The sequence below is a fragment of the Balaenoptera acutorostrata genome, chromosome 15 (genome assembly GCF_949987535.1).
Source record: "Balaenoptera acutorostrata chromosome 15, mBalAcu1.1, whole genome shotgun sequence".
NCBI classification, from domain to species: domain Eukaryota; kingdom Metazoa; phylum Chordata; class Mammalia; order Artiodactyla; family Balaenopteridae; genus Balaenoptera; species Balaenoptera acutorostrata.
Window position 1 is genome coordinate 87,713,312 of NC_080078.1, and position 22,302 is coordinate 87,735,613.

The following is a 22,302-nucleotide window of genomic DNA, read 5'->3' on the forward strand; positions in this document are numbered from 1 at the left end:
GGCTGACCCGGGTTCCAGATGCCCTGTCCGGGCCGGGTGGTACGGTGGGGCGCGGCGCCTGGGCGGGGACGCGAGGGGGGCGCGGGTGCGGCGCGGAGGGCGCGGCGCCTTTAAGGCCCGCGTCAGGCCCAGCGAGCGCAGGGGCCGGGCGGCGGGGCGGGGCCTCGGCGGGGCCGCCGCGCGGCTTCACCTGCAGTTCCGAACGCGCGGAACAGAGGCGCGGGCGGCTGAGAGGCCGGCGGACGCACCCGCCGGAGGGAGCCCGCCGCCGGCCGGACTTGGCCTCGCTCCCGGAGCCGGGCGGCAGTCGCGGCGGCGCAGCCTGGCTGGAGGCGCTGGGCCCGCTTGAGCGGCGGCGGCGGCGATCGGAGCGGCGCGATCGGGGCCGCGGCGGGGAACGGGCTCCGGGCGCTGGGCATCGGGCGGGCGCCGGGGCGCGGCGCGGCGGGGAAGATGACCGTGGGCTCCGGCGTGCTCCTCGTGCTGCTCTCGCTCTCCGGCGCGCTCCGGGTAAGTTGCGCCTCGCGTCCGGGCCGCTCGGCAGCCCAGGCAGCGCGGGGCCGCCCCCGGAGCCGGCGGGGCGCGCACTCACCGGCGGGGCTTTCCCGGGCTTCCCCGGCCCGCGCCGGGCGTCCCCGGCGCGCGCACCGCTGCATCCAGCCGGCTCCCGCGCTCCGCGAAACCGCCTGCGGTCGGCAGGAGCGCGGAGCCGCCGGGGCAGCGGGGAGCGGCGGTGCGGTGCGGAGTGCGGGACGCGGGGGAGCTCTGCCCGAAGCGGACCCGCCGAGCATCCCTCAGCCACCCCAGGTCCGCGGCAGCTGCCCCGGAGCTCGGCTCTCCCGCGCTGGGGCAGGCTGCCCGCTGGCGGAGCCGGCGAGCCCTCCGTCGCCCGCTCGCCGAGCTCCTCCGGAGTTGGCGAGCCCAGCCCGGGCCAGGGCTGAGGACGAGGGGAGCTGGCGGCGGCCAGCCGGAAATCAGGGTGTTGGGGATACCCGGTCTGGCCGCCCCTGCTGGGGGCCGGTGCTCCCGGCGCGGCGCCGCATCCGTCCTCGTTCTCTGGGTGCTGGCAGGGACTGCCGCTGCTGGTGGGCGGCGGATGTGTACCGAGGGGCAATGTGGACCGAGTGGCGCCCCTGCTGCAGCCAGTGTTCGGCGCGGCCCTCGCGGCTCGGAGCGGGGCCGGGGAGCCAGGAGCCAGGCAGGAGCAGGGTGAGGTGCACCCGGGAGGGCGGTCCGGGAGCCCGCCTTCTTCCTGCGGAGCCCCGCGAGCTCTGTCCCCAGCCCTGCGCTGCGCCTGCAGGGTGCAGGTCCCGAGGGCAGCGTGCAGGCTGCGCGGGGGGGCGCCCCTGGGGTAAGGCAGCGGGGCCGCGAGAGTTGCAGGAACCCCCTCTCGTGGCCGATCGGCCTCGCTGCTCGTACAGGGCCTCGCTGTTGTAACCTCGGAAATAAACAAGTGCCCGCGGCCAGAGGCCCGCTCTGAGGCTCGGGGCGCTTGGGTGCGCTCGACCCACGCCCGGGCGGGTGGAAACTTTCCTGGACGAGTTAGCTATCCTCGGGTTTCGGTCGTATTTGGAGCTTCGTTCCCGAGGCACGGAGCCGCGGTGTGGAGCTTTACCCGAGGAGTGACCCCGCGCCCTGCTCTTCCTCCCCTTGGTGCTTTTTGATGGGGGCGCCGCGTCCAGGCCGGCGTCAGGGTACCGGGAGCTCCGGGCTGGGGCAGCCTCCGGAGCCGAGGACGGGCGGGCGGCGGCGCGCAGGGCTGGAGGAGGCGGGCGGCGGGGAGGTGCGTTCCGCTTGGTGGCCCCGCGAAGGCGCGACTGCGGGGTTCGGGCTGCGCCCCTGCTCCTGCGCTCGCCGCGGAGCCGGGAGCTGTGGCGCTCCTTCTTCTGACGCGGGGCTGGCTTCCCGTCGCACATGCAGCCTCTCCCTCCATTCCCCATCCCTACGCGGCTGACCTAGCTGCCACTCCCCGCAGCCTGGGAGGGGCTCTTCGCCCACCTCCACACTTCCCTGCCCTCCTGGCGACCAGGGTTCTAGACCTCCCACTGGGCAGGATAGCCCAGGGTGCTCCGGGGGACAGGACAGGAGGACACCCACCTTCTCGGGTCAGTTAGGGAAGCTCTCTGGCCTGGTTAGGCTGGAGATGAGGGCTCCAAGAGTGGACAAGCGTCCAAGAAGTGGAGGGGGAGGGCTGGAGGGCGGGCGGCAGCCTCCCCCGCCTCCCGGCAGCCTCCCCGAGAGCCAAGCTCCGAGGTGGAGCTGAGTCTTGGAGAATCTCCTTTCCTGCCCTGCCCCTCTCCTTTCTCCTGGCCACCACAGGGAGGAGAAGGCCTGCTGGCCCACCTCAGCCAAAGCCTGAGCACTGGGGTGGGACGGTGACATGGCCCTGGCAGGAGCCTGCTCCCTTGGCCGCCCCTCCTCTGTGTCTTCATTTGCTAACTCCTGGCTCTCCTGCTGGACAGTCCTCAGACCTTCCCTTCTGCCACGTGTGGGTGAGGCCCTGACAGGCCCTCAGCCTCACCATCCGCCGGCCCTCCCTCCCTGCTGCATGCCCCCTGTCCCCGGCCAACGTGGAGACCACAGGGGCAGACCCCAGATTATGTCTGGGTGGAGGCTCTGGTGGACCAAGGTGGAGACCTTGCATGCAGGAGGCCCGACTAAACGTGGATTGGATGCAATTTCTGTGAACCTGTGTTTTTTCTGACCTCTCTTGTTTTTGTTCTCAGGCCCACAATGGAGATCTTACAGCCAGGGAGACCTGCAAAGTTGGATTCTCTGAAGAAGATTACACGGCATTAATCTCCCAGAATATTCTGGAAGGAGAGAAGGTCCTCAAAGGTAAGGCAGACATGGAAATGAAATGGCATACCATGCTCTGGATTAGGGAAACATTACCACCCACAGAAAAAGAGGCTCAGCTGGCTTTGAGCCAGGCTCTTTGCAAAACCATGGTGGAGAGGTCAGTAGAGGTGCAGCTTGGTCGACCTAAATGGCCTTTTGCATCACAGGTGAATGATTCAGAATCCCTGTCATTTTTGAGTGAGGTGAATCATTTCCTGGGCAACAAACTGGAATTCGGATGTAGCGTCACCCAAATAATGTGCAGAGAGAGAGACCTTCTTACCAAGTATTTTTGTGTATGAAATTCTGGATTCTTAAATTATCCCTGCTTTGAAATGCATGATAAAGCAGACGATGTTGCTGGGGATGCAGTAAATAAGCCCACAGACGTTCTGTTCGCAAATGTGGCATGAGTTTTCATTACTGTCCCACTGACAGCACGGAAACACACGTGCAGGAGGGAGCTGCCAATTAGCTTTATGGTAACCGCAGGACGATATCCACATTTGTGATGGTGAAGTCAGAGGCAGCTTCAGAACTCAAATGACAATAGATCATTCTGCATATCGACCTGTTTCCCTCTCAAGACAAACTAACTAACCTTTGTATTTGCGTGGGAGGGGAACTAAATCAGTTCTTTCTTCCTTGAGGTTTCAAAGTGGCACCGCAAACACCTCGGCGCGTGCCTTCCCTCCCCGCATCGGTTTCCCAGAAGCGGCTGCGTTTAGCCCATTCCAAAGTGATGGAGGGAACAAACTTTAGTGGAAGCATCAAAGCTAAGTTTCAATATTCAGGGCAAAATTATGCTCAGGCTGCTGACTTCCTCCCCAGTTTTCTGTTTTAGGGAATACAGTGTCCCCGCCACGAGCACTGACAGCAGATCCTTCGCGGGGGGACACTCACAGAGTTGGTTGATTCTTCAGATCCTGTCTGTGGAGACAGCTCGTTGACCTACTGTGTGTGCCTGATTATATTAATCAGGATCTTACTTTGCACCGAGTCCAGCTTTTCTAACTTATTTGCTGTCATCTGAGTTGACTATTAAAATAGCGGTCTGATACTATTGACTCTTTCACTGATTATCAAAAAACAAAAAACAACAACCAAAAAACCCAACCTCTTGGCAGTTGGCCTAGAAGCGGGCTGGGTGTGCTGTAGGAGTGGGCGTCTATGGTAAGAGTTTTCAAGAGATGCTCTGTTAATTGCACGGTGTGTGTCATTTTAGAACGTGTAGACCGCCTTTCAGGATCTGTGGGTTTATGAGAATCCCTGTGTGTGCACAGAGAAGGCCCGGAAGACTCTCTCACTCTCAGTGCAAATCAGGAGCAGCTTACTGCGGTCCTGCTGTTTGTGTGTCCTGAGGCTGGCATCCTTGCCACCTCCCCGGTGTGGAGCTAAACTTGATAAGATCTTGGCGTATCAATTTTACTCAGGAATTTAAGAAAAAGTACCTCTATTTTTGTAACAGCAGGTGCTACCTACTATGGAAGAGAATGACAGATGATTCTCTTACTTTTCTTAATAAAATGTAAGATTTCCAACTAGCATCTCCCCTCTCTCCTGGTGGACTGTGCGGGTCCAGGCTGACCTGCCCTCTGCTCCTAGCCCATGTGATGGGGAAGGCTTGGTCGCTGGCTGGATGCTGGCCTGCCCCGTATGCCCCAGGAGTCCATCATCGTACGTGAACTTGGACCCGCTCACAGGCTGTGTGGATGCAAGACTCATATTCTCGGCACTTACCTATACCCGCGATGAGGCCCAACCCAACCCTGGTTGAGGGGGAAATCACAGAGTATCTCCCTGACCTGCGTGTGCCACTCCCTCTGTGTTCTCAGGGACAGAGAGGTTTTATCTTAGAAATAATTTTACACATATGGAGGCAAAAGCTACCACTGCATACACTCAAGCCACAGCAGATAAAAATCTCTGTTTATGTAGAAAACTTTGCAAACGACAGGACCACAGTGAAGATGCATGTGTCGAAAATAAATAAGTGGCACAATATTTCTGTTATCCTGGTAGGAATCAAGTTAAATAGATAATGACTACTTACAGTTGAGTTATTCCAGTGGAGAGAGCTTAACCTTAATTTGACAAGCAAAGCTTCACAGAGTCCCCGTTTTATTCTAAATGCGCCGTAAGCCGTTAATGACTGCTTTGCGGTTCCTTCTCTTTGCCGGAGTCAGCTCACCGGCAGCCCCAAACATCCAGACTCCAGAAGGAGAGATTTGTTACACAGTAATTAACTTGTTTATGATAAATGGATGGAAGAAATGTCGTGGCATTTTGTTTTATGTCTAAATGAAAAGCATTTGCATTCAAAAAATTTCACGCTAATTAGGCTTAAAATAGTTTTCCCCAGTAGGGTAGCAGATACTATGGTATTGGGATCCTTTTGAATGGCGGGCAGAACCGCTACGTATGCCGTGTGGAGTGTTTGTTTAGCTGATGTGTAGTTCCTAGATCCCCTCCGCGTTGTTTCCTGTCTGTGCTCTTTCTGGCCAGCACTCGAATGTAACTGCACACACTCTTACACCGTGCTTTGTTTCCAGGATCATTCACTGATGGCCGTGATCACTGGTGCATGGTAATATCTAAAATAGGATGGTTGAGCCCTTTTCCTTACGCGACAACAGAGCGTTCTCTACGCCATAGTTTAGCATTGGGTAGTGGCTAAGCTGGTGTCTTTTTCTCAGCTTTGTTAATAATTAACGGTCAGCCCGGCCCGAGGCTGCAGCTGATGCACTGACCTGCATTGCTCTCTCATGGCGGGCAGAGTTCTGCGAAAACCCAGACCGGCTTCAAGGCAAAACCCCACAAGGATGGGAGATTGAGGGGCGGCTTTGTGGGAAACCAGCACGAATGGGTCCTATCTGTCCTCGCTCCTGGAGATAAGGGTGACATGTGTGAAAATGTTGTCTGCCAGGGCAGGGGAAGTGGGGTCTGGACATTGCCCCACGAGTTCAGATAATACAGAAAGAGGTGCTTTGTTTCTGATGACTTCATTTACTGAGACTGCCTCAGAAGAGCCTTCTCTCTCCCATATCCCAGTGAGTTTATGACCATCTTGTGCCCTTGACCACACTTTGCTTTCTCATTGGAGAATTTATATTATCTGGTCAATCATCTTTCTTACTTAAACTGTAAGGTTCATAAGGGCAGCAGCCCCGTCACTCTGGTTTAACATTTAGAATGTTCTGGGCCAACTAAAACCCAATTAACAGAATCGTAAATGAATGGGGGTTAATTTTTCTCACATAACCGTGAAGAGATAAGTAGTCAAGGGCTGATCAGATCAGTGGCACCATCTCACGCCTAATCTTTATTCTTATCATTCTACCATCTTTAGTTTGTCAGTGTATTGCCTCATCATTGTAAACTGGCTGCTGTGGCTCCAGGCATTGCATTTGAGTTCACAGCAAGCTAGAAAAAGGAGGGAGTAGTAGCACCATCTGCATCTCTTCCCTGTATCAGAAAAGCAAACACTTTCTCAGAACCCTTGCTGAAGTTCTCACTGGCAAGGACTAGGTCACATTCCGCTCCCAGTGGAAAGAGGTGGGGAGGCTGGGAAGCAGAGAATTGCAGTCTGACTTAGACCTGTTATGATCCATCACCTGGTAGATGAGTAAATTGCTACTTGGAGCAGAGTTGGGGGTCTTAGGAAGGAAGAAGGGAGGAATGGGTACCGAGGAGACAAGCATCAGTGTCTGCCACATAAGGTTTCGCCAGCTTCCAGCACCCTACCCAAAGCAGAGTAACAGGCAATGCACTGTAGAACGAATGACTCATTTCTGTATCAAGTCACACAGAGGGAGGGATGGTTGAGGAGAGACCAAATGCATGCAGGGGTCTGGAATCGGCATCTAAGGAATCGCCACAATGTAATGACTGTGTCCAGAAGTACCGCTATCTTGTCTTTACAAGTATGTTGAAAACAGCCTCTTTACCCTCCTCTGTGAAGACGGGTAACTCTTGCCAGGGTGGAAGGTGTCGCTAGATGCATGGATCAGATGCTGATCAAGTCTGACTGCACACCTATCACCCAGTGTCATGCCTGCCTTGTGGGGCCGTGGGTGTGCAACCAGTGTTGTCAAATGAAGTCATGAATGAGCCAGAAAATGCTGACACTGTGGTGTTTCTGAGTCCCCTCCGTCAACTCACAGATAAGCGGGAGCTGCTCTGAATGTTCAAATACATGGCACGCACGACAAAGCAACCATGTGTGCTATAAATCACTGGACACTGCGGGTTGCCTGTCCAGTATCCATTCTGTCCCTCTTCCTTACTAACAGAACCTCTTCCTTACTAATGAAACCTCTTCTGTCCTGATCCGGTTGGCTCACACTGAGCCCTGTTTAATATACTCACACCTCTGGTAGACTTTTACGCCAAGGTGGCAATATGGCCCTTTTCTGGTCAATGGGATCTAACTAGGTTTTTCTGTTAGATGAGACTTGTGGGAAAGCTGTTTTTTTCATGGTAAAGAGGAACAGACTCAGCTGGCCATGCCTTCTTTCTTTTGCCCTTACCTTTTTCTCCTGCCTGGAATATGGATGTGATGTCTGGGGCAGAGCAGCCATCTTGTGACTGTGAGGATGGTGGAGTAGGAACTGGATCTCAGGTGGCATCCTTGAACAACTGGAGACCTTTCATTGTCACCTGAGAGATGAGAAAAATAAGGATAAAACACCACAGTCGAGTTTCTTGTGGCGTGCAGCTAAATGCAATCCCTGCCTTTGGGAAAGCAAGAGCTGTGCATGCTAGCAAGTGCCTGTCTTTCCCTCTGGAATCTCAGAGCATGTTTCATACTCTGCCCTGAGCCTCTATCCATCCTTTGTTCCTTGGGCCTTGGCCTTACTCTTGTTCTAGCGGCCCTCTGCTCCTTTGTAAATTAGTATCCACGTCCAGCACACTGGATTGCAGAGAGCATGTCTGGGCACTCAGTAAATATTTGTTGAACAGAGGAAATGAATAGTCACCACTTCAGACTCTCTCTTTGGCGAGGATATGACTGAATCATTACGTATATTAAGTCAGGGCTGTCTATCTGATCCACCCATCCCAGAATGTGAACTCTCTGCTGGTTCTCTTAGACACCCTCTTCCAGGAAGCCAAGAGATCATGCACTGGGAATCTTGGTCTTAACAAAGACATGGAGGTGAGTGGAGGTGAAGCAGGACTGAGCCCCAGCGGGTGGCTTCCACTGGCTCTAAGCCAGGACTTTCCTTGCTCTTGAAGCCAAAGGAGGCTCCTTTGAGCACCCAGACCTCACTGCCTTCTGTTGGTGGTGCCTCAGGTGTCCCCTGAAAAGGAGCACCCAGAGCCCGTGGTAGTGGTGGAGACCATGGTACCCCTCTGGCTGTCTTTGGGGCCAGACTTGCCTTTTCAGGGACCAGTGCTGTTTGGGGTTTCTCAGCAGCCTTTCCCCGTTATACTTTTGCCTGGTCGCAGAGTTAAGAGGTTTAGAAAGGGAAGTTTATACACTTAGAAAGTGGCTTCTATCAGATAAGAGGTAAGACCAGCACAGTGATAAAGCACGAAAAGCCTGCTTTACGCGCTGCCCACATGCCAAAGCTCACGCCGATGGAGGGCCCTGATAGACGTGTTTAAAACCAAAAGGAGGCCAAGGACTGCGGCCCCCTGCCCTCGGCCACCACACCGCGCGCGGGCCTGGCCACTGCCTCTGTTGCTCCCCCTGCAGCCCGGAGGGAGGTGCCAGTGCCTGGGTCCCTAAGGCCATGGACCAGGAGCGCCCCCCCCCAGCACCCTCTAACCCCTGTGCCCTCTCTAGTCAACTGGCATTAAATAAAAATCCTCACCTCAGGGACACACACACCAGTTAGACGTGAGGATGAGGGACTCATCCACACTGCAGTTTAAAGATTAAGATCTTTGCATTTCAGAAATATGTATTTTAATGGAGTCTTAGGATGAGGGAATGTGAAACTTTATATACTTATAACATTGAGTCCCAGCTGGGTCTGTGCCAGCCTCTGCACACATCCCGTGTAATCCTCCCAAAAGCCTTTCTGGGGAGGTAAAATCATTCCCATTGTATGGATCAGAAACTGAAGATTGAGGTTGAGAGATTGGCCTAAATGCATGCAGTTCGCTCTGTTTTCCCTCTTTGTCCAGACCCGCGCTCTTAGCTTGTTTACATCTCCCCTGTAATGTGAACGGCAATGGTTTCTAGAGCACTTGAGCAGACAAGAGACACCCCAGATGTTCAGGGGCACTGTCATAAAACCGGCAATTATCAGGCATTCAGACGTGCTAATTGTTTCTCATCTTGAACGTTTGGAACAAACAGAGGCCCAGTTTATCCAGAAGTGCTTGATTGCAGTTGCTGATGTGGGAGGGCCCATCTGAAGTGGGTCCAAACTCGGTGGACACCTTGGGTTGGCAAAACTGGCCTTGGTTTTAGAAGAGCAGGATTCTGCGACGCCAGCAGGAATGTGCGATTCCGGGCACGTGGCAGACAGTCCCAGAACCCCACTCTCACTCAGCTCTCAGACTCTGCCCACGTTGGGGACACAGCAGAGAGAGCCGACAGGAGCCAGCCGTCCTGGCACACACTTGATGGGGGCAGGGCTGAGGCTCGGGACAGCGTCATAAACCACTCCCACTGCGGCTCAGAGCCTGGGGGACATCGAGTAGCCTCCTGAGAAAAGCTGACCCTGGTCTGAAGGAGGCCGCCCACCTGATCAGGCCGGGCTTCTTGGCAACACCTCTGTGGTATGCGGGGGCTGTGTGGGCGAGAGGGCCCTCCGTCTGCAGGTGGTCCTTTCTGCCTGGGTCTGGGGTCCTCAGTGTTTGCAGGGGCCTCCGATTCTAGGTCCTTCCCTCCTTCCTTCCGTCCTTCTTTCTTTTTCTTTGGAGCATGGTTAAGTAGATGCCAGAACTAACCACAAACTGAGAGCAAGTGAGGAAGCCAGCACTCATTTTTTCAAAGAATGTTCCTGTTATTCTGACTCTTTTTTTTTTTTTTTTTTAAAGGATTTTCTTATTTATTTATTTATTTATTTATTTTTGGCTGTGTTGGGTCTTCGGTTCGTGCGAGGGCTTTCTCCAGTTGCGGCAAGCGGGGGCCACTCTTCATCGCGGTGCGGGGACCGCTCTTCATCGCGGTGCGCGGGCCTTTCTCTATCGCGGCCCCTCCCGTCGCGGGGCACAGGCTCCAGACGCGCAGGCTCAGCAATTGTGGCTCACGGGCCCAGCTGCTCCAGTGGCATGTGGGATCTTCCCAGACCAGGGCTCGAACCCGTGTCCCCTGCATTAGCAGGCAGATTCTCAACCACTGCGCCACCAGGGAAGCCCTATTCTGACTCTTTGAAGGAGCAATTCTTACTCCGATGGGGCTTCCCTGGTGGTGCAGTGGTTAGGAATCCACCTGCCAATGCAGGGGACATGGGTTCGAGCCCTGGTCCGGGAAGATCCCACATGCCACAGAGCAACTAAGCCCGTGCGCCACAACTACTGAAGCCCACGCTCTAGAGCCCGTGAGCCACAACTACTGAGCCCGCACGCCTAGAGCCCGTGCTCCGCAACAAGAGACGCCACTACAATGAGAAGCCCGCTCGCCGCAACTAGAGAAAGACTGCGCGCAGCAACGAAGACCCAGTGCAGCCAAAAATAAATAAAATAAATAACATTTATTTAAAAAAAATTCTTACTCCAGGTGAATTCCACTATACAAAATACCGTAAGCTGAGTGACTGTCTTTCCGTCAAGGGTGGTAAAGTTCTCCCCAGTGTGCTCTTGTAAAACCTCATGGCACTTGTTTTTCTTGTAATCTTCAGAGAGGGCTGTGCTATGCTGTAAGACAGGCTGGTAAAAGCGCTCCCTTTTTGCTTAAAAACTAAGAATTTAGGCGACTTTTTGCCCAGGCTCTAGGCTGCCCTCTCCTGGTGGCCTGTGGTACTGTCTCAGCCACCTCTCCCCACCTCCACCCCTTTTCTTAAACAAAAGATAACAAAACTGAACAAAAACCTACTTAATTATCTTTGACTAGTGTATGTTACCAAAGGCCCTTTCCCTTCCAGCCTGCATCAGGGGCACGTGGTGTTTTTTGAGGACTTATTATATGCTAATATGTACTCACATTTAATGCCTTCAAGACACCTGTGGGCTCCGGGCAGTCAGAGGCCACACCCCCAGATCACCTGGTCTGTATGACTTTCCGCTCCCACACTGCCTTTTTCAGGGAGGAATTTGCTTAGATTATGGATTGTATGCGTTTCTTAGTGTGGTACAAGTGACCCATAAATGTAGCAGCTTAAAAGACACAGATTTATCAGCTTGTTCTTCTGGACATCAGACTCCATCCAACATGGGTCCCCCTGGGCTAACATCCAGGTGTGGGCAGGCTGGATCCTTCTGGAAGCTCCGGGGAGAATCCGTTTCCTGCCTTTGCAGCTTCTCGAGGCCCCACTGCTATCCTTTTCTCGCGGCCCCTTCCTCTACCTTCACACCAGCACCGGTGCAGCTCCCCACGGTCACATCACCTTCCCCGACTGCCTCGTCTGCTCATAAGGACCCCGTGAGGACCCTGGACCCCCCACCCCCAGATAGTCCAGCATCACCTCCCATCTCAGGTCCTGGACTTGAGCACATCTGCAGAGGCCCTTTTGCCACAAAGGTGACATACTCGCAGGTTCGGGGATTCGGACGTGGGTGTCCTTGGGGCCTCCCGCAGGCCGCCACACGCTGAGGACCTGCTGTGTCTCGGGCATTGTGCCGTGTTCTTCACTCGGCTCCTGTGGACCCTCAGCGGTTCAGGCGGGCACCCCCGCTTCACGGAGAGGAAAGTGAGGCCCAGGGCAATTCAGTGACCCAGTGGGAGACGGGTTAGGGAGGCCTGTTTGCATCCAAAGCTGCAGCCCTGAGCCCTGCCCCCCATGGCCCTCATCCCATCCTGCCTCACTCGAGGAGCTCCTGCCTACGGTGTCTCTAGTTAGGACTCTGGTTGGCAGCTTCCTCGTGGGTCCTGAGACGGGGATTTGCCACTCTGGAGACCCTGAAGGGTGACAGCGGCCACAAAACCCATCCGAAGCAGCTTCCGATCCGGCTGCTTCAACTGCGCCTTGTTTAGCTTCATTGTGTTTTCTTGCCGACAGCATGTGGAGATTTAGGAAGGATTAAGGTAAGCCTTCAGCGATAGATAAATATCTGCAGGGCAGGGGAGTGCCACCCCCTTCCTGTCAGGTAGGAGGATGGGCCTCCTGGAGGTGGGAGCTTACCTGCCCAGGGAGAGGCCCCGGGAGAAGCTGCAGGCCTTCCTGGCCTGGAACAGGTGTGCTTTCCGTTTAGAATACAGTTTAATTCAGTTCCAGCCCTGGGGTCGGGGTGCAGACCCCATGTCTGTCCAAGAAGGGGGCCTCGCTCTCCTTATCCTTGAGCCAAGTAGAGAGGACAGCTCGCCTTCCGGACCAACCCCCTTCAGGAGTGCGAACCCGTGCGTGTGCGTCTGACTTGGAGAAATGGTAGAGTTTCGTTTTGCTTGGGTTTTGCTGCCCAAATGTGTTTGAACACCTTCGATGTTGATCTGCCTGGAAAGCCGAGAGGGACCCTCGGTGTGCATGTGTGCTAAGCTTGCCGTCCCAGTCTTCTGCGTCCAGCGGGGCAGGGGAGGAGTGAGGGTGGGCAGTGCTCCTGGGAGAGGAGCTGAATGGGGGCGGCCCTCCCTTCTCTAGGCCTTGGTTTCCTTATCTTCAGAGGGGCAGGATGTCCAAGTGTGGTCCAGGAACTGCCTGCCTGGGGGACACTGTTAAACCCAGCAGGCCCCTGGGTCCCCTCCCACACCAACTGTAGCGGGTTGGATGGTGTCAACTTAAAAAAATGCAGTGTGAGAGTCGTGAGTTAAGTCTTACTGGGGGCAAAATGAGGACTGCAGCCCAGGAGACCGCATCTCAGATAGCTCTGAGAAACCGCTCCAAAGAGGTAGGGGGGAAGGTCAGTATAGATGTGATTTTGGTGAAGGGGCAGTACATGCAATCAAACACATATTTTTTGCAGAAAGTTTCTGCTAGTCACGAGGAGCAGACGTCACCATGGATTTTAGTGCTTTTCTAGATAAGAGGAGATACAAGAAGTGGGCTTATAAAATCGGCTCCTGAAAATATCTAACTGTCTGAAGATCTGTTCTGCCACTTTTTCCCAGAGCACAGAGTGCCTCATTCCTGCCCTCCACCCTGAACTCCTTTCAGGGGGTGTCGAAGGTCAGCAGCTGCAGCAACATGTGATTTAATCCTTGTAGAGGTAGATGGCAAGTGCCAATGGCAAGGGCCAATTCGTGGCTGACAACGGTGGCCCCAAAAGATACATCAACCCAGAACCTGTGACTGTGACCGTGTTTGGAGAAAGGGTCTTTGCGAGTTCAACTAAGTTAAGGATCTTGAGATGAGATCACCCGGGATTATCCAGGGCCCTCCATCCAGTGACAAGTGTCTTTATAAGTGACAGAAGAGGAGACACACACACAGGGGAGAAGCTGTGTGACGATGGAAGTAGAGCCTGGAGTTTTGAGGCCACAAGCCAAGGACACCTGGGGGACCAGGAGCTGCAAGAGGCGGGAAGGACGTTCCCCTGGAGCCTGTGGAGGGAGTGCAGCCCTGCCAACCTGGATTTCAGACTTCTGGGCTCTAGAACTTCAAGAGAATACTTTTTTTTTTTTAAGTTTGTGGTCACTTGTTACAGCAGCCCCAGGAAACTCACACACGCACTGACCTAGAAATCCTGGGTCTGTGGCCTAGGACTCTGCCTATTTAATCCAACTGCCAGGGAAGCTGATGTTCCTTAAAGCCTGAAGGCTTCAGGTCTAGAGGACGTTTACCTTCAGAATTCAGCATCAGCATCCCTCCTGAGAAAGTGTGTTTTCCATGAGGAGGTCTGCCGGCAGGTAACCAGCATCCGAAAGTGCTGCTCAGGTGGGCGGTGGGAAGGATGCTGTGGTTTCCATCTCCCCAGAACAGTGAATGGGGCACGTCGGTATAGAAATGTAGGATCTTGTATTATAAAGCCTGACACGGAACAGTTTCATTGGAATTAAAATGTATGTGAACATTTGCTCTCCTCCCATTATCCTTCCCGGTCAAATGGAATTTTAACAAGGATTATAGCTCAGATAGTATCACATAGATACACTGTAAATATTTTGTTAACCTGAAGGTCTGCATTTGGGAATGTATCGTTGAACCACTGCTGCTGCAGAAGGAAAGGCACGCTCCCTCTGCCACTGTGGAGACGTGCGGGAAGAAGCGGGTGCTCTCCGGAAGGAAAGCATTCATCGAATATGCCTCTTCTCTCCCCAGAACTGCTTTACTCTGCAAATGCAAAAAGGCATTATTTCTGGCTCCCAGTGTCTCGTTTCCGTGTCTCGAGCAGCCGCGTTTTTGCTGCCTGGCCCCTTAGCTCTCCGGAAGTCAGAGGTGAGCAGGCTTTCCCCAGGAAGGCAGCTGCTCAGCTCAGGTTCCAAGGCCCTGACCCCATCCCTGTCCCTCTGCGGCTGCGTTGCAGGTAGCCTCCTGCATTCCTGGGACCAGACTGTTGCTAGCCGCCCTGCCTGCTGGGTCTGTGTTGACAGGGAGCCCTGGGTATCCCAGGGGGCTCCAGGTCTTAACTGGGAAGGAGTGGCTGCGGCCATCCTGTCTGTCTTTTGGGCTTGGGATGGGCAAGCAACCCAAGGGCCGGCGACCGGCATGGGAATGGGCCTGGCCTTTCCATGACCACTGCCGCTGGGCACCAGGATTCTCAGGCCCCAGGCGCTGCTCCAGCTGGCCCCTCGGGCTGCATGTGACACATCTCCCCACGAGTGGCCCAGGGCAGCCAGAGCAGAGGCGGAAGGGCCCTCGGGTTGGAACGTTCTGGGTCAGCCGTGTCGTTGCTTTCTCTTGATGGTCAGGCTGTTTGCACGGCATTGGGTTATGGACGCTGTAGACTGGGTGAGCTGGGTCATGCAGCCCCTGTGGTGACCACCAGGCTGCCACGGGCGCCCTGTCCCAGGCCTGTGTCCGGTCCCATCCGAAGAGTTGGTAGGACCGTTGTTCTGTTTTCTCGTCTGTGGATCTAGGCTTCCTCTGAGCCAGGCACCTTGCTGGTGCCAACCACCACCCTCTGAGGAGGGCGCATTATTAGCCCCCCTTTACGAAGCAGTGGCCGGTGACGCTGGATGGTTTGGGGACAGTTGTTTAAGTGGGGCAGCCTGCCTCCTGAGGCCCGCCCTTGTCCTGTCCTGTCCATCACCTTGGCCCCGATTCCCCCCACGGAGACCGGGCACCCCCGAGGCACAGGGTCTGATAGCCTGGGGGGTGCAGACGCGGCGCCCCCGTCATCAGCCGTGTGGCACTAGGCACGTGCCGTGTCTGGCGTGACCGCCGCGCTGCTTCCCCAGGAGGAAATGACAGTTCACTGCCCAGGCTGGTCTTGAGGGTCCAGCAGGACTGACGTGTGACCTGCAGGAAGCTGAGTGTGGCCCGTGGACAGCAGGCCACTGCCAGCCTGCATCGTGGTCACTGCTCTTGTTAACAGATGACCCAGACTCTCTTCCTCCAGAGCCTTGCCCCTGAGATGTGATGAGCTGGCCTCTGGAGCAGTAAGTTTTCCATTAGACGGCAGCTTGATTTGATATTTTTTATGGTTTTGTTTGGGGACTTTTTCCCTTCTTGACCTTTACATTCTTACATGTGGCCAGAGACCTTTTGGCAAAAGGCATGTTTTTAAAATTGAATAAACAAATGATGGAGAGGCTTATTTAAAGCTTTGTAGGCTCACGGGGAATGGAGGCGGCACGTGGACATAATTTCACGACGGGTATTTATTAATAGGGCTGGGGATGACTGGGTTATGTCAGATCACATTTAATGTTGGGCGGGATGAGCTGATGGAGCCAGGAGGCAATGAGTGTCCAAAGACAGCTGTCACCATCCTGCAGGCTCCTTGCTGCTTAAAGCCGGACGCCTTTTTCTCAAGTCATCTTAGTCTTTCCCACCTTCCCTCAGATACAAAGAAGGGATTATACCACTTGTCTTATCTAGTTCTTACATTTTAAGATAAAAACAGAATACCAGCAAAGGGCTGAAGGCGATAAAATTGTGATCAAAAGTCCGTAAAATTATAGAACTATATTTTCTTGAGAACACAGAGGTTTCACAGTGACTTTTTTTTTTTTTAAGGAGCTGGACAGCTTAAGGATTTATCTGCAGAGAAGTGTAAGATATACTTCCATGTAAGAAAAAAAAATTGTTCCATGCTTGAAAGGTTAATGGCTGGTAAACGTCAATTTTCTACCATGCTGCCCAAATTGCAGCGGCCTTTGAAATCCATTTTGAAATCTTGGATCCTTTGAAAATGATGAGGGGCAGGGGTACCGCCTGAACCTCAAGTGTCTTTCCTTCCGGCTGAGCAGTGGCACCTTTGCTGGAAGGGAGAGTGTCTCCCAACTGGTGGGAGTGTTTCACTGGGGTATTTTTGGTTTAAACACTTAACAAATGCTCTGGATTTCTAGTCCTAGAAACTGCAGATGCGTCTTTATGACATAAGATCTGTCCCCCACCCCGATAAATCTGAACTGTATTTGTAGGTCGTCCTGGGATATTTGCATTTGAAATACTATAAGCATAGCCTTCTCTAAAGATCTTTGATTTTAAATATGACGACAGCGACAGACTTTTGTTGCAGCCCCTGGAATTAGAATGGGGTTGTCTCCACTTTTTGGAATTCCAGCACACAGAGGTTCTGGAACTTTCCAGAGTTTCACAGGATAGACTAGGGTATGGGATGGGAGAGCCTTCTCATCTGAGCCTCTCCCACCTCTCTCCACGTCTTGTGTGCTTTACCTGGGATGCAAGTTTGCTCGGGCAGAGCAGATGCCTGTAATTAGAGGAAACTTGGAGGGCCCGGCTTGAAGGATCATCCCTTGTGTGTTAATTTCCCAGTGCCCTTCGTGTCCCGCACCTTCCGCTGTATTAAATGCAGCCCATTGACAGGGGCACTCCTTCTTCCTAAGTGATAGAAGACGGTCCTCACGTCCGGCCTCGCTGAACCGGCGCAAGGGAGGGGCGGGGGGCTGCCTTTCTGATTTCTGTGTGAGCAGGACTGAATTCCCCTCGGGCTGGCGTGGAGCTACAGGCCTGGCTCCAGCACCTTACAGCCTGGAGGGTCACGTGTCTGTGTTTAAACCCTCTGTGCTCACCTGATGTAGCACTGGTGGTTCTCACCTGTCAGCCTCACACAGTGGGCGAGGCCACGTGAACCTAAAATAGGAATTTGATTTTTCAGCACCGTCAGCCTGGAGGTTGTGCCTTTCCCCCGGAAAAGGTGCCGCTCACATGATGGTTCTGTCACGATGTGAGAGAATCTTGGTTTTGCCTTTTCCCGCTTGAAAGATAAAAATGAAAGGTGACAGGTCTCCCCTCAATGCGCCAGGTTTGGTGGGGGGGGCAGGTCGGGACTCGGAGGCTGTGTTTAAATCAGGCAGCTGATTGTGGGTGGGGATGGGAAGGGGTGCAGGGCTGAGGGAGAAAGACCAGAAGAGAGGGGACTTGGTTGCTTCCTTCTTTAACATAAAATTGTGTCATGAATGGCCTTTCCTCCCCGCACAAAAGAGGCACCAAGAAGAGAATTCTTTTCAAGCCAGGCCTGCGTCCTCCTGGCAGCCCCTGCGCTGGCAGACATGCTCCATTGTTGGGTTCTAAAAGGAGGATTCTGGAAGAATGTCACTCGGTGACATGCAAATAGAAAGTCCCCCAGTGGCTTTCTAAGGTTACAGCTTCAAGGAGGCACTAATTAGTCACCTCATCCAGCCCCAGGGGAGCAGAAGGGCTGCTCCCAAGATAAGGAGGCTGCAGGCCCCCTCCCTCTAAATCTGCTCCTCTCCGTGGGCAGAAAATCCCATTGTTTTCTCCCTTTGAAAGGTGGTTATTTTATCAGGGAGGCATCCCCTCCTGCAGCTGTTTAGGCGTTGCCTTACTGCATTTCTCTCTTTTCACTTTTGAAATATTATTTCCTTCTTGCTTAAATGCCACGCGGGTAAAAACTTTTGCTGATGGGAAACAGCATCGTGGGTGAGGGCATTGTTTCTTGCCCAACTTCATGGTCTCTCTCCTGGGTGGTGAAGGCTGATGGCGAGATCGGGTGCGACTCTGGACGCTTGCCTGTATTTTTCTGAAGGAGTCTTGAGCTCTGAGTGTCAACCAGCAGCTGCGGAGGCAAACGCTTATCTGTTTATTTCCTAACATATTGTGCTGTTAATCTCAACTCGATGTCTACCAGTGGAACTGCTCTTGGTGAGACTGCAGCCTCTCTCCAGGAAGTTATTTGATTTTGGATGTAAGGAGAAGGATTAATGCAGTTGGGCTTTGATAAGGCCGGCTGTCTAGCGTGGCACAGACACGCCCATCCCAGCCACATCACTGACAGTCGGATGGTTACGCGGAAGCACTGCAGAGCAGCGATACGGGACGTGCAGAGATAATTGTAGTTTTGCTGTTTAAAAAATAAATCTAGTGCTTTACAATGTTAAAATGATAACCTGTTTAGGGAAACTCGCGGTGCCTGTCTCTTGGCACAGAAAAACCTCTTCTAGCAGCTTGACTGGACCCTATTAATCTACTCTTATTTTCCCGAGCAGAAATTAAAGTCTCATTTCTGTTTGAACTCTTAAGCTTAGAACGTAGGACCAGAAGTGCGTATCTGCAGTTTTGAACTGAACATAATTCCATAGATTTTGTACCTGTGATGTGTTTATGCCTTTGCTTTTAAATGATCTGAAGGGTTGAGGTTAGATGCACTCGGTTAGACTTGGGATAAGTGCCTTGATCTACGGGGGCATTCTTGATCCAGGTGCTGATGTCGGGGCTGGGGGAAGAGACGATTAGTGGCCACCGTGGAGCAGTAGATAATTGTGACCCCGTGCTTCTGCCATCTTCCTGTCCCCACACTTGTCACTAATATATTGCGTTGTTCATTTTGCCATTGGTGATGGTGATTCACTTCATAAACCCTGTGGGTCTTTGGATTCCTAGATGTCAAAGTAACCGTAGCTATCCTTGACCCATTATCAATGGATCCCGGAGAGTCTTAGGCCCTTCAGGCCACGTTCCCCACGGCTCTTTCCCTTCTCCCCCATGGCATGCCCACCCTGCCAGGCACCAGCATTGAATCACCTGCCCAGGTAGCTAGAACCTGCCAGCCTTCCCCTGCTCCGTGCCTTTGTCTTGGCTGCCACCCTTCCCAGCTTGCCCCTGCATCTGGGGAATCTTCCAGGGCCTCCTGATTCAACTGTCATCTCTCCACTGGGCCCTCTTTTGGGGTCTTCTCCCTTCCCTTCTGCCTGAGCTAAGTGAAATTAATTCCTTCCACCTCCCTTGTCTCATAGTTTTATTAAAATATGCAATAATGTAAAGTTGATTGTACTCTCCTCTATGGCTGTCCCAATTATGGTCTTACTCTGAGTGTGTGTGTTTTCTAGGTAACTGTGTGTTAGGTCTGGAGAGAGAAGATAGATGGTCCAGTGCACACCCAGGGAACGCCTTCCCAGGAAGGGATCTTTGCAGGAGAAAGAGATGAGCTTTTCCCACCTTTTGGAGGAGGCAGAGGCTGGAACTGACAAGCAAGAAAATATGAAAGTGAGATAATTAGAGAAGGAGGGGCATAAAATGGAAAAGCCAAAGTATTTTTCATTTTGCAACTCTGTGTTAGGACTCACTCAGTTTATTTATTAAGCCATTATCAAAGTAAAGTGAGACAAGTGGGTCTCAGTCTAATGAAATTGCCCCTCTGTGGGCCGTGTTAGCTTCAGGTATTCCGAGCATAATTGGATAACAATGACAATTATTGCACCGGGAGTTTTAGTGCCGGCCAGCCTCTCCCTCTGTGCTTTTTCTGCGCAGAGGCTCATAGGCCTCCTGGTGAAGCTGGGGCAGGGCTGACTGTTCCAGCCCCAGTCCAGACCAGGAGCTGCAGACTGGGTGCCCATCAGGCCAACAGGCCCTCACATTTCAGCTCCTGGCACTTTTCTTTGTGTTGTAACCTGGGTGAAAAGCACCTCTGCTGTCATCTGGTAAACTACTCAGCAGGCTGCTTGGCTGGTCTGGGTATCTGTGAGGCAGGTGGTTCCTCGCCCGGGGGTCAGGGCGCCAAGGACACCCACCTACTGACTTCTGATTTGTTTTTAAAACTGTTTGACCTATGCCCCCTCCCTGCCACCTCCACCCCTCCCCAGCTAGGCCTGTCTGCCAGTATCATTTCACTGCTGAGAATCGGGCGCCCCTGTAAAATTATGCTGACCTGAGGGGATCGAGATCCAGAGGTGCCTGTGTGCTTAAATGTGCAGGAATCAAACCGCTTGGCTGATAACTTGGTATCGATGCATCTCCTTCCCCTGCTTTGCTGAGCCCAAGGCCTCCCAGGTGAGGTAGTGATGTTTCGGGGTTGTAGCTGGGCAGGTAGTTCTCGTTCTTGATGCTGAAATGACGTGTCCGTGGGCTGAGGACTGGCTCTTTATCAGGGCTCGGCTCACAGGGACTCCAGGCAGCAGCCCAGGTGGCTGGGGGCGGTGGGGGAGGGGATGCCTTTCCAGCTGCGAGAACCAGAGGCCCTATCCTGGGGCTCAGTCCCCAGGAAACAGCTCAGGGCTTACAGTAAGTGTCCCAAGAGGAGAACGTTCAAAGTGCAAGAGAAACAGAGGCTACTGGGCAGGAAGGGAATGTGGGAGGGGATGGAGGGGGTCTCCTCCAGGAGCGCGGAATTGAGACTCTACAGGTCGCCCCTCGCTGCTCTGGGTGATGAGCTTGTGGGATGCTGGAGGCTCTGAGGAAGGGCCCGGGGGCCCTGGGGCCTCACCTGCGCGGGGGGCCAACTGACTCAGTGATCCGGAAGGTGTGAATCTGACGAGCTTCCCTTCTTAAGCGGGGGCTAGCTTTAGAGTCCGACAGCGAGGCTCCTGCGTGCAGACTGAAGACTGACCTGCGGTGTTTGCCGCAGCCGGTGCCGTAACAGACACTGGAGGCTGGGGAAGCGTCCTGAGCTTGCCGGGAGCTGCGGACCTAGGGCGGGTCTGCTTCTGGCTGCCCCCGCCTCTCGTTCTGAGGGCCGCCCACACTCCTGCCTTTCCAGGGATGAGAAGCCCCGTGGCCCCGTGACTGCCCTTCCTGAGAGCTGTCCCCTCTAGGTCTCCACTGCAGCCGGGCTGCACGGAACGCACCTCCAGGAACACTCGCATGCTGGGCAGGCAGCTGGGCACAGCCGGGAGGGTCCAGGCGCCTGGTCCTCCTGGCCGGCGGATGGCTCAGTCCTCGCAGGGGCCCTGCTGCCTCTCAGCTCTCGCTTTCAAATGCACCCTCTGCCAAAATGCCAGAAGGAGCTTCGGAAGCAGAGCCGCAGCCGCCCGCAAGGCCATGCGCCCTGCTCGTCCTGTCCCCTCGCTGGGCTCCTGGCTGAGCCACGTGCCCTCTGCCCCTGGTTCCCTTCTCTTCTTCATCCTTGTCCCGGGGCCTCTGCGGGGGACCCTCTGCTCTGCTCCTGGCCGTGCTTCCTGCCTCAGGCACTTGGCTCCCATCCCCTCGCCGGGGGGTGTCCCTACCCACCCGTCCGTCGCCCTCCTGGCCTCCCTCTTCCGCCTGCCTGGGGGCGCTCTGGCTGCCCAGAAGCCCCCCCTGTTATCCTCTTGCCCGTCACGCCTCCCTCTGCTGCATCACGGCTCTGAGAGCGCACGGGCCTGTGCTGGCCGGGCTCAGAGGGACAGTCACGGCCGGTCGCTGAGTGGGTGACAGGTCGTGTCCCTGCTCTGCTCTAGCCCCCCCAACGTCATCCACAGCCGTGCCTGCGCAGGTTCTCGTGGCTGTCACACTCCTTCCCACTCCCCCAGTGCAGCTCCCTGCCCCCCTCTCGCCCCCATGGCTGGAATTCCTTGGCCCTTCATCCCTTTACTTTCTTTCCTTGGGAAGGGCCTACCTCTTCTCCCTTCAGGCAGCAAGTCCTCTCTGGAGGCCCCCTGCCCCTCCTGAGGGGGCTGGGCCCCCACCTCTCCCCTGCCCCTTGGTGGGCCCTGCCGTAGAGGCCATCATGCGTCTCGGCCTGGGAAGGTCAGCAGCTGGAACTTCCCCCACCCCCCCCCCACCTAGTGCACCTGCTGGGGCCAGTCATCCACGGGTGCTGTCCTCCTGGGCGGGAGAAGGATCCTGCCCCCTGAGGCTGGAACCTGGGTGCCCTCAAAGCCCGCAGGGGCCAGGGGGCAGAGGGGAGACAGTAAGGGGTGTTGAAGACTCGGCGCCTCTGAGGGTGGTGCCCTGGCCTGAGTGCTGGGGGGACGCAGACTTGGCCTTGTTTCCAGTTGCCAGACACACAGGCAGTCTGGACCCTGATGTGAAAACTCCCAATCTTGTAACATTCCACGAGCCAAGCACAACAGGTCTCTGGGCCGAATCTCAGGCCGACAGTCCGTGACCGCGGGTTGGACTCTGCTCT

General features: G+C 54.5%; 1 protein-coding gene across 2 annotated transcripts in view; it reads left to right on the forward strand.

The window, feature by feature from the left end:
- The first annotated feature begins 441 nt into the window (after positions 1-441).
- The window catches only part of CDH4 (cadherin 4), a 576,830-nt gene continuing 554,969 nt past the window's right edge, over positions 442-22,302 (forward strand). For both annotated transcript variants that reach the window (XM_057530175.1, XM_057530176.1), the window contains exons 1-2: positions 442-510; positions 2,727-2,838. In XM_057530175.1, the coding sequence (XP_057386158.1) occupies positions 454-510; positions 2,727-2,838 (169 nt within the window). In that variant the 5' untranslated portion in view covers positions 442-453. The remainder of the gene's footprint in view (positions 511-2,726; positions 2,839-22,302) is intronic.